General features: G+C 33.2%; 1 protein-coding gene across 3 annotated transcripts in view; it reads right to left on the reverse strand.

Moving 5' to 3' along the window:
- Positions 1–365: 365 nt before the first annotated feature.
- Positions 366–12,471, reverse strand: part of LOC143238344 (uncharacterized) — a 38,459-nt gene continuing 26,353 nt past the window's right edge. For 2 of the 3 annotated variants that reach the window (XM_076478496.1, XM_076478494.1), the window contains one exon: positions 366–10,858. In XM_076478496.1, the coding sequence (XP_076334611.1) occupies positions 10,485–10,858 (374 nt within the window). In that variant the 3' untranslated portion in view covers positions 366–10,484. The remainder of the gene's footprint in view (positions 10,859–12,471) is intronic. The other variant, XM_076478495.1, reaches the window with a different exon arrangement.

A 12,471-nucleotide genomic window follows, 5' to 3' on the forward strand; every position in this document is an offset into this window, starting at 1 on the left:
CATTTCAAATTAATAAAAAAGTTTCTTTTACGTAAGTAATATTATGCAACTTTATTGGCAGATTTGCCTGATTGGCTAGTAATATTGGGTTTCAAAACATCATTTTAGAGAGTACACGACTGTTGTGAATAATTTATTTTGTCAAAGTATGTTGCCTAATATTGTTTCTTTAATATAAAGTTTTTTTTTAATTATTGATAGGTTGTGATTTATTAGGACGAAAAATAATAGAAATACCAGTACATTCATTTTGTTTGTTGTTAAGAGCAAAACTTTTTGGCGATATAAGCTCAAAAGCTTGTCGTTGAACCATCGAGAAGGGGGGGTGGGCATATTAGTATGTGAGAGATGTATAAAATGGCGTCGTGTCAGTATGATTTTAACTTACCAGGGGTATGCTAAACGAAGTAACAGCAATGTTTTATTTCAATACAGTTTTTCGTTGCAGTAGAAGATTGAGGTATGAAAAGGCTTTGACAGCTTTCAGTAAAACTTAATGTAGGTTTAGGTATAAACAGTAATAATTGAATTCAACAATTGTTTCGATATCTTCTGACTGTTCGTCTATATTGTAATGTTTATCTTCGGTGAAATCAAAAGTACTTACAATCAGCCTAAATCGGATTAACAACAATTTTATTTAGATGTTCAATAATCGTTTATCATATAGTTAAGACTTTGCAAAGGCTTTTCTGGATATTCTTTGATGCTTGTTTGTTTTTTCCACTTTGTTTACATTATATAGAACACAAATATTCTTGTACCATTTAAATAAAATCCACACTTACAGTTCCGTTTGTAACATAATGCCTGATCTCTAAAAACAGAGTAACAACATCATCATATATCTATCAGTTTACCTTGTGTTACAAAATATACAAAAGTAAGGTTACAAATGGGGGTGGGGTGGTAATTAACTATACATACGTATGTATGCATACGTATGCTTCATGTTGATATGATAAACGTTACTTATCCACTTTTTTTTTTTCTCTAAACTGTAGAAGTATTATACAGCAACATCTGACGAAATCAATAAAATGTTTAACAGTTTCGTTGTCGATGGCACATAAGTTTGCCAGAGCTTATAAGGCTGAGCGTACACTTTGTGGTTAGAAAATTAAACTAAGCATAAAAAACAAACTATTCATCTTTTCGCTTTAATGCTTTTAGTAAACTAGTATATATTAAAATTTGAATCTGACAGATCTTTGTCGCCTGGAGAGAAGGTACACCTCAGTTTTGTGCAGTTTACTGTTTTTTGTTTTTATTTCCTTCTCTAAATAAAGTTTACTCGGAAACAAAAGATCTGAGTAATTTACTGATCCTACAGAGAAAGAAAGATATTTAATGTAATATGTATTCATATGTAATAAACTCTTATTAACGTGATACGGTTAGAAACTCCAGGCTTCTATTCATTCGTGAATTCTCAGATTAGAAACTACTACTTTCAAACATCATTACCTAAATAACTGTATAAAATGAGTGTTGTAGTTTTCTTGCTCCAAAACCAGTTTCAACTGAGATTTTGACTATGTAGACCTGCAGGTAATAACGAAAGGATCGTTCAAGTGATTTTTACTCATCATAAATTTGTGTTGTACGAGTTAGAAAATTAATGTAGAATTGAGTTGTGGTCTTTTTGTGATGTTTTGTCTTGAGTTTTAGCAAAAAGAAATTATTATTATTGAGAAGAGTAGGAACAGCTAACCCTTGCTTCATGGAATCGCTTATTCAGAGCTAGAGAGAAACATATCATTTCTGAGCAAATAACGTAATCGATTAAAGCTTGAAATCCTACTTTTGTATATCTCTGATACTAATATAATATCTTTGTACTACGTGATCATGCGCACTCAGTATATGTGGCTTATGGCCGTATATGTAATCAACGAGACAACACCTATAACTAGCATAAAGTGAAATACTACAATGTATACAATCTTGTTAACGTATCTTCTACTGGAAGGGAGGTAGTTCACTAAACATTTCCTTCAAGTAGTCGATGCCCACATCTTTTCAACTATAAACAGTACAACATTGAACTTCCGTCTACCTAAGAAAGTTTGAGGTTATAACGAAATAAACAAACAGTATGATACTGCAGTACACACTCACACACACAAATAAAAAGTATCTATTTTTGCGAAAAATGTATACGGGAATAAAAATAATTACTAAGAAACATCAAACTATGTTATTTAGAAATAGGATGAAGATATATGAACTTGCAAGTTCTTACAAAATAAAACTGGTGCATCACACTTAACACGAATAATATCATATATCTGGATATTCAAAGCTATATTTACATATATCACCACCAATATATTGTAATTACCAATGTACACGATATAATATCAGGTTTTATTACTTTTGGTATTCATTTGCTAACAGGTGCTTTGACACGTTAATGCAATAAAACCATTAACAGTCCCATTGAACCTATATATGTAACTTACATTTGTGTAAGTTCTACTTTAGTTAATTACGTACTGAACACTGACGAACAACTTGTACTATGTTCACACACGTATAGATTAATAAAATTGCATTAATTTCTATGTATAGACTTCGACGCCTTTCCATTTCAAATCTGCATAGTACTCAATATGTAGCTACTTAAATGTAAGGCATCAACAAGAAATACAGTACTAATTAACAACAACAAAAATAGCTTTAAAATATAGCACATTTGATGATGGTGTGTTCTGAAAAATACAAAATATATTTGCTTTAAAGCAAACAGAAGAAACTGCAAAATTCACATTTTCAAACTCACATATAGAGGTACCATTGAAACGAATGGACGCTGTTAGTTGAAATATAATGTTGCAAGTAACATTTTAGACAAAAAGTATATACAAGATCCGCTGAGGTTATGGTTGAAGGCAAAATGTCAATAAAAACAATAACATGTTCACAGTAACGAAAGATAAACAGAACCACCATAAAGTTTATATACATATGTACATATTTATAAACAACACAATATAACTACGTTTACTTTGATATTTACAGATAACCAGAATTTACTATTACACCACTCTACCCTCTTGGACATATTCAAGTTTGAACTCAAATAACATGCTAAAACTGGGTTTAAGAATATAAAATATGCAGAGAAAAAAAGCTGAGAGATTACAAAATAGGAACAGTAGACTGTTTTAAAAGGGATTTTCGAATTCACATAAAGGTTGGAATACGTTATCAGAATTAGCCTTGAACTTGAATTCTTAGGCCTCTCGTATGGGAAAGAATGAAAATGTTCGAAAAATAATTATAACTAAACTTGTGGCTTAAAATTAGTTAACTACTAAACTGGAGAGATGATACTGTATTTTCTTTTTTGTTGTTATTATTCTTGTATTGTAGAAGAAATTTTCAACATAAACTTATATTGATACACAATATCAAAATACGACGCACTAGTACTAATTACGCAAACATGTAAAATTAAACTTAAGAAGAGTTAAAGAACAAAAGTAGTGAACTATGCGTAGTGAACTAAATAATGTATTTTAAAATGAACTGTAGAATTAACTAATGCATGAATGCTGGTTAGTAGAATGTTTAACAAAAACTTAGTAACACGAGTATGATACGTGCAACCAGAATATTATAAGTAGGAAATTATAACATTATTTTCAACTTAGAGTGAAAGAACTTTTTGATTTCACGTCGTATAAAAAATCCATAGGCCTAATTTTGTTATACTATAACTATAAATTAGGAAGAACTTTAAAAGCTTAAGTGATTTGTGAATATGCAAGTAAGCCTAATCATAATCTGCTACATTAACATTGTTTAAGGTAACCAAAGAGAAGTAGAATATAATTTCCTAAAACCTCCAATTCATTCATCCGCACATTTGGACTAACATAGTGATTGGCATTTTGAAAAAATATATAACTCCTACTCATTGTAGTACAGCAAACGTATTGATGTCTATAGTTTCTATACGACTGTCAAGCATTTGATTGGCACTGTCCGATAGTAATGTATAAACTTTCAGAGACTCCGGGAAAATGTAATTAAGAGATCAATGGTACAAATGAAGAGGGTTAATTTCACCTGTAAACATCATTCTTCTAAATTAACCAGATGAACCCTAAATCCATGCTAACAGTTAGTCTTAACGTGCTGTATATGTCACAAACCATAGGCAATGGAATCGGCGATGTTCCAGATTTTGAGCTGTAGCGAGGTGCATCAGAGAAACTGGAGTATAATTATCAGGTAATACCGCTTTTTGAACTTTGAACTCAATGATTCGATTAACACAGGTAAGGTCCCCGCATTTATTCTGCTGCTTATATTACAAACAACTTACGTACACATTGTGCATTGCCCTGAAATATATGTATATATCTATGCATGGAAATGTTAAAAGTTCAGGTAAGCTAAGCCTAAATAACTGTTAAACAACGAAAAAGTCACTGCAGCATTCGAAGTTCTCTTGTTAAACAGTTTTTAAACATATTAAATTTCTACACGTTATTACAAATAACATCTCTAATATTTTTACTTAAAGTCGTTCAACAAAATATGACTTCAACTTTGAATATTCGCGTTACAGAAAAAAAAGTTAATAAAAGTTTGGTATCAAGTATTTCAACACCTCTCCGGCCTTGAAAGTTCTATGTACTTAACTTGTATGTTAAATATTTCACATTAGTAAGGTTGAGGAAGTGCTTTGAACAGTAGACGATTAAACTCCACTTGGTGAGTTTTAGACATACTGGCCTTTGAAGTAGAATAAAGTTGGCAATTTATTATTATCATTTGCTTTTGATACATAAGAAATATTTATGCAGTAACGTAAGACGATCGTGAAATGCTAAGTATATCAGGTTCAAACTAACATTGTTGTTGTTTTTTCTCTCAGCCATGTTGTTTGTTAAAAAAAGAAGTACACTACCGGCTTCATTTAATTGGCTTTAAAACCGAACTAGAACACTAATATTTTAGCACTAGTTCTCTAGGTATGTGTAAAGTCATCGCTTCCACGCCCAAAAGAACTATTTTGATCTGGATGCTTGACTAACATATACGTAGTGTTGTAAGTGTTGTTGATTTATGTTCTGAATATACTCACTTTAGGATTAAAAGTGATATTGTCCGCTTCCAACATAGTATAATTAATAATAATGGGACATCGTATTAATTAGTGACTGTACTTTTTCACACATCATTAGTAACATGTCCTGTTATAACTATTTAATAAACATTTGTAGATTATGGCATATTACACAATTATTTATTTTTACCGCAAATCTACAAAATGGTCTCTATGCATTCTATCAACAATGAAGAATCGAACCCCAGGTTTAGTGTTATTAATCTGTAAACTTACCATTGACCCACCGAGAAACTCAATTATGTTAATCAGCCTCTTGTATATATTTTTGTTTTTAGGCTTGGGTTGTCGTTAAGCGCAAAGCTTTACAGTGGGCTATCTGTGAAGTGCCTACTACTGGTACTGAAACCCTGTTTTTAGCTCTATAAGCCTTCACCCTTACCGCTGAAACACTGTGGCTAACATAAATTATATATTTTATTAACATAAATTTTATGTAATAAGTATTTAAACTTGGATCATTACATTAAAACTGTCTTTAGCATGCAAATTGAACTGTTATTAGGCTTTCCGGTAGCTCAGCAGTAAGTATGACACTAAAGTTTGGGGTTCAATACTGGCGGTGGACTAACATAGATAGCTCAATGTGTAGCTTAAACACAAACAAACTGTATTCACTGTTTCCTCTTTATAAACAAAAATTATGAGCTTTTAAATGTGTGCGTATTACGCTAATGAAAATGGAGAAATGTACTCGAAAATTCACGAAACCTATGTAGTTTTATGGACATATTCTATACCTAATGCACAAAACTACTAGCCGTATCCCTGTACACAAACTACTTATTGTTCGCTTGCTTTAAGAGGGATAAGCTTAGTTAAATTAAATCAATTTATACAGTCGCATTACTGATGTGTTTTGCATTGTCTCAGGAAACATGAGAAAATACCTTTTTACCTATGTGTACACATACGTAAAGTTTTTCTAAGAACAGTTTTTACATGAACATGATGGATAACATGGAAACTACATTATAAACGATTGTATGTGTGTTTTCTTATAGAAAAGCTACATCGCACTATGTCTGCTGAGGGGAACTCAAACCCCCTGATTTTAGAATTGTAAATCCGTAGACTTACCGCTGTATACTAGGGGGGCACTATATGGCTGTAAGTTGTCTTCCTGAATCATGTATCCATATCTCACTGGTTTCAAATGTTTTTGTGTTAAGGTAAAGCGTATTTTTTTATTTATTAAGTTGCACATTAATTTTCATAACATGCTACTTATGGTTGTTTGATGCTGGAGGGATTGAATGATAAATATGTTGATAATTGAGAATTAATTCTACAGTAGTAACACTCTGTATCAGGGGTGGTTAACTCCATGGCCACTGGCCACATTGGCCAGTGGATAGCACAATTGTGGCCAGCTCGAGTTTAGGAATCATCCTTTTCCATCATTTATTTTTTATCGCAAATTTGGCAATCAGCAACTGCCCTGCCTCACGTCATCGTTAATGTCGTGCGCTTCATCACTACCACAGACTCCGCCCATTTTGTAACGTCAGTCTGGTTTAGATGTTTGTTATCAAGTGTGCGTTGTTTTGCATGCGCTTGCAAACATATTTTTGTTGTGCATCTTTCACTTGTTTAAATATATTTTGTCTTTAATCCCATAATATGGATAAGTGGATAATTCGAAAACGAAACAATCCAGATGATGGTGAACACTCAGAAAATAATGAAATTCAACTGATTCTGGCATTACTGCCGAAAAGAGAATGGCGCGTGACTGGAAAAACGTGAAACAATAATTTAATGAAAGTTGAGAGTTGAAATTTACAGTGATTGAAGCAACTAATAAGGCATTGTTTCTTCTGTGTAGTAAAGTCTTTAGGAATAATAAAGTATACAACCTTAAGCAACACTTTAACAATATTCATAACGAATCTGATGCAAAATTTCCAGTTGAGAACAAAATTCGTATGAATGAAATTAGCCGTCTGAAAGCACAACTTCATGAACAAAAGGGAGGCCTAAAAAGATTTTTATCATCGATGGAACTAATTACGTTAGCTAGCTATAAAATAGCTTGGATTATAGCTCAAAAAAGGAAATCATTTTCTGATGCTGAACCAGTAAAAGAAATATTGATTGTGGTCATTGAAACTCTTTTGGAGAATTATGATTCAAAGATAAAAGATAATATTCTTCAAAAGGTAAATAATTTCCAATTAAATCGAAAAACAATTGTATGCAGAATGCTAAAGTTAGCGAAAGACATAGAAAATCAGTTGCTTGAACAACTAAAAGACTGTTTGTATTTTTCTTTAGCACTAGATGAGTTAACAGATGTTAGTGATATTACACAGTTGATATGTTCGATATGTAACTCAGATCTTCAAGTGAGGGAAAAAACGTTTGGCATTTGTGGATTACGGGATCGAACATGTGGAAATAACATCTTTGAAAAATTTCTTGAAATGCCAAAAAAATTCAATCTGGATTTTAAAAAACTGCTTTTTGTCACAACAGACGGTGCTCCCGCTATGATTGGGGCGACAGTATTATTTGTTTCTCTTTTGAAGCAGCATTTAATTGAAAATAATGTGAAGTCCACGCTGCCATCTTTCCATTGCATTTTGCATCAGGAAAACTTAGATGTTTAAAAGTGATGAATTGATACATTTGATGAACATTGCTGTAAAAATTGTGAATTATATTAGAAGTGGAAGCTCTCTCATCCATCGACAGTTTGTTGAGTCTTTGAAGAAAAGCAGTGACTGTACTTTTGATGATCTTATGATTTTGCAAATGTAGGATGGTTAAGTAGAGGAAAAGTCTTGAAACGATTGACTTCCTTATTTCCTCAAATAAAACAGTATCTTGTTGAAAAAGGTAACATTGAAAATTTCCCTGAAATTGAAACTTTGTCATGACAGTGTGATTTGTACTTTCTGTACGACATAATGGCTCACTTAAATAATTTGAATACAAAGCTACATGGAAGAGGTAAAATAATAAGCGAACAATCATAGTCTATTCATGAATTTCAGTTAAAGCTCAACCTCCTTGTGGAACAATTACAAAAGAATGATTTGACACATTTTGCAAAGTTGAATAGTTTTCTAGAAAATAATAAGGACTATGATTTCTCTTATGCTAAATATGATCTCTATGTAAACTGGATCAAAAATATATTTCAAAAATTTAAATCACATTTCTCCGAATTTACAACTTTGAATTTTTGCATGATCCATTTCAATTTGAGTTAGGTAATTTCAGTAAGTGTGGATTTGAAGACGAGATGTTTACCCTGCCAAGTGTATAACACATAAAAGGTAAACGAAAATGTTCTATCAGAGAGAGGTGAGTCACTACTCTGACAAATGAGAGTCTTCCAAATTTAAAGATAGCAATTTAAAAATTATTTTCCATGTTTGGATCCATAGTGGTGTGTGAGTCAACATTTTCTACACTAGATTTTCTCAAGTCCAGATACATATCTCGGCTTACTGACATAAATTTAGAGGCAGAGCTAAGCTGCTCATTAAGTATAGATATTAAACCAAATTTCACCAAACTTGTTGATTAAAACTTCCATCAATTTTCACATTGAAGGTTCGTTGAAATTCAGTTATTGTGATTAAACTAACATCTTTCAATATATTTATTTTTTGAATAGTCTGGCCAATGTTGTTTTCATTAGCTACAGGTGTTGCCACTATGAAAAATAAGTTGCCCACCCCTACTCTATACCATGGTTCACCCATAGAATTTGCAGAACTTAATACAGTGAAAAAGTTTTATTTTTATTAAGACATTTTCATTTAGCAAATCCAAGGTAACCCCCAACTGGATAAAATATGTGCCAATAAAGTTCGTAATTTATGTCATACTAGAGACTGATTAATACAAATGTGCAATGCGCTATAGTACAATCCCCAATGGCTTATAAAGTAACCATTTAGTTATTGCGGGAAATGCTACTACTGATGTTACACTGTACAGTTTCTAATCAGTAACCAGCACAATAAGAAACGAACCGTGTTGAGAATGGTCAATATCGCTACTAAGGTGGCTCTCTAGAACACGCCTCACAAAAGTATGCACGTGACATGCTGACTAGAACCTACACTATTTGTGAATGCCTGGCTTCTCAAGATGGCGTTATTTGTCTTTTTCGACTTGTTATTCTGATATTCGGCTTGCACGTAAGAATCAAGACCAGATAAACATCTTAGTTTCAGGAATAAGTTCACGAGAAAATACATCTATAAAACTGCATCTTATATTCTTAATGAACTGAATTACCTTTAAACACCGATTTAATAAATGGTTTTTGGTTGACTGCATAGTTAAGCCAACTTCCTAGTAAAAATTCAGTCGTTTCAATTATAGAGTCAACAAACGATACAGGATGAGGGTAGGAAATATCATTATAGAAACACTACCAGCTAATTGTAAAATCTGATTGGCCACGATGTTCATTTAACTTACTGGTTTATAATCAGTTACACAATTTTAATTTACAATTTAATAAATAGCCTAATAGTTGACTGCAGAATTTACTTTTTAGCGTTAAAAGCAGAACCATGATTAACTACAAAGTTAGCACGTTGATCACATACGTAGTTCTTTAGTTGCTTGACCTGAACATGTGCAAGTGTTAGTTTCAGAATCTACCTCGTTATTTAATACTTTCTTTAAACTCTAATTTATGTATAAATTTCTTCTACTACCTATTTTTCTACGATCATCTCAGAGACAACACCAGGAAACACAACAGAATTTTAACCCCTTTTAGGATCTTTAAATTTTGAAAGAATATTTTATTTGCCAGTTGTGCAGCTCAAATAATTTGGTCTAAAATTTGTTTTATGAAAACATCACCGAAAGTATCGATTTTGTTTTATTAAAGTTACAAATTTCTCTGATTTGTTAAATGAAAAAGTTGTAGAGTAAAATATTTTGAGATATTCGAATGATGCAATCTGACTTTCACTCGTATAACTCACGAGTTATAAAACTAAGATCCATGCATTCTGTCTGATATGAATTAATTTTGTCAACGTTCTTTTTCATACGTCACTGTCAAACATATAATATTATTTCGTTAACACAAAAAAATATTTGTTTCAAGCATCGCTTCCTCAGAATGGGGAGATTTTGGGATTGGAATTATACAATAATAGTAGATACATAGAAAACTTCCAATTAAAATAGATGGCATTACTGTTTTAGGATAAAATTATACCATTATTCCTTGGATAGAAACATACAAAGTAGAAAATTATAACAAGCTGTGAAATACAAATATGAATCTGAGGTTCACAGCGGAAGAATGGCACTTAGGAAATCACAGCTGCAACACAAAATTCACTTAAGGCCTAAGTCTTCAAAACACCTCTACCACTCTAAAGAAAGCGATGTAACCACAACACCTGGCTCTTAATTGGTCTACGTATACACAAGCTTCGGTAACGTAGCTCATCAAATCTGCACACTCACATAACAAGACGTACGTGATTCCCCGTTCCGGAAGCTTCCTCTTGTGGAACGTGATCCTCCGGAGCCCAAGATTCTTCGGAAGGCTCTTGTACAAGTGTCTTGCTCCTGTCCAGGTCAGCCAGTTGCGCTCCAGTTTCTCTCGATCTTCTCCTGGAAGTACCCTAAAAGCTGAGATAATGTATCCAGTTCTATCCGTTGTTGGTGTCTTGGGTAACATATCCAATGGCAGTCTTGCAATTGTTGCAACTTCTTCATAAACGGCTGAAAGTACAGGAAAACGTTTTATAGATTGAAAAATAAAATAGCACATCCGTAGTATATTTTATACCTTTATCTATTTTCAAATGCATTGGGCGCGAGAAAATCCGTATGGCTTTGATAAGCAAAATTAGTGAACTAGTAATGTTGATCATTCAGTCATTTTTACAAAGAACCGTTAGTGATAAATGCGAATAAAAAAAAAACATTAAGCAGACACCTGAAGGTTCCCACAACTCGGATCTTCAATCATTAGAACAAAACACGTGAAACACGCGGAGACTCAAATGTGGTCTGTACGAACTCATTCATTCACAGCACAATTCATGCACGTTCATACAAGTGTGATAATGGCCGTGCCGATCGAAAAGCCTTTTGATGGAAAGCTTTTCCTTTCGGATTAATCATTTCGTATTAACCATGCTTGCTGAAACTGACACTGAGATTATAAATCAGGTGTTTGCGCCCTTGGGTCTGTAACTTCCTTTAGATTGTGATGAACTGTAAACAACTGTAGAGTAGGACGCCGACTTTTTGTCGTCAGTCTGTAACTTTGAACATGTAACACTTATACATTGCCATCGTCATGCGCAATATAATCAGTGGTTCTGAACTTTTCTGGACTTACATGAATGCTTAAATCACTGAAGAAACATGTTACCTGTCAACTTTAACTGAACGAGGTAACAAAACACTAGAAATACCTCCATGCACTAAACTTTAAACTTGCACACATATTGTATGATTAAATCTTGAAAACCACAAAACCAGTAAAAAGATATATTAAACTCTATTCAGGTGTAGACCAAGAAAATAACTCAAATCGCATGGATAATTTGGTAGTTGAAGTATAAGCTTGTAATTTCCTTTCTATGAATAAACTGAATGTCACATGATAAAGCTTCGCATACAAATTCTCAAAACCTCCTGTAATTGTGGTATTAATAGCTAATCTCTTGGGTTAATTTTGCCTCCAGATAACAAACTCTACAAATAGCGAAAGAAAAAACCGTATACATGTGACATACAAATACATTAATGGTGTTATCAGTAACATTAAAGGACTCCTGGTTGGATATATATGAATTCTACAATTCAGTTATGCGTTGGTAAACAAACTAGAGAATATAAAGTACTTGAAAATGAGTTCACCAGAGTTTTACTTAACTAAGATAAATCTGAAATGTTTTGGTATTTGATCTTCTATTAGTTTAGTATTGAACCCCAGTCACCGAATATGCTCGCCCTTTCAGCTGTGAGATCGTTATCATGTTTTGGCCGATAACACTGTTGGCCCAAGATTTAGCAGTGAATAATGTTGACTAGCTGCCATCCCTCTGGTTTGGTTTGGTTTTAATTTAGCGCAAAGCTACACGAGGGCAATCTGCGCAAGCCGTGCCTAATTTTGCAGTATAAGACTAAAAGGAAGGCAGCTAGTGGGATTGACCGTCACATTATAACGCTGCAATGGCTGAAAAGGCGAGCATGTTTGGTGTGACAGGGACTCGAACCCGCGACCCGCGGATTACGAGTCAAGTGCCTTAAACCACTTGGCCATGCCGGGCCCCATCCCTCTGGTTTGTCATTGCTAAATCAGGGACAGCTAACGCAGACAC

The sequence above is a fragment of the Tachypleus tridentatus genome, chromosome 13, assembly GCF_004210375.1.
Source record: "Tachypleus tridentatus isolate NWPU-2018 chromosome 13, ASM421037v1, whole genome shotgun sequence".
Classification (NCBI taxonomy): Eukaryota; Metazoa; Arthropoda; class Merostomata; order Xiphosura; family Limulidae; genus Tachypleus; species Tachypleus tridentatus.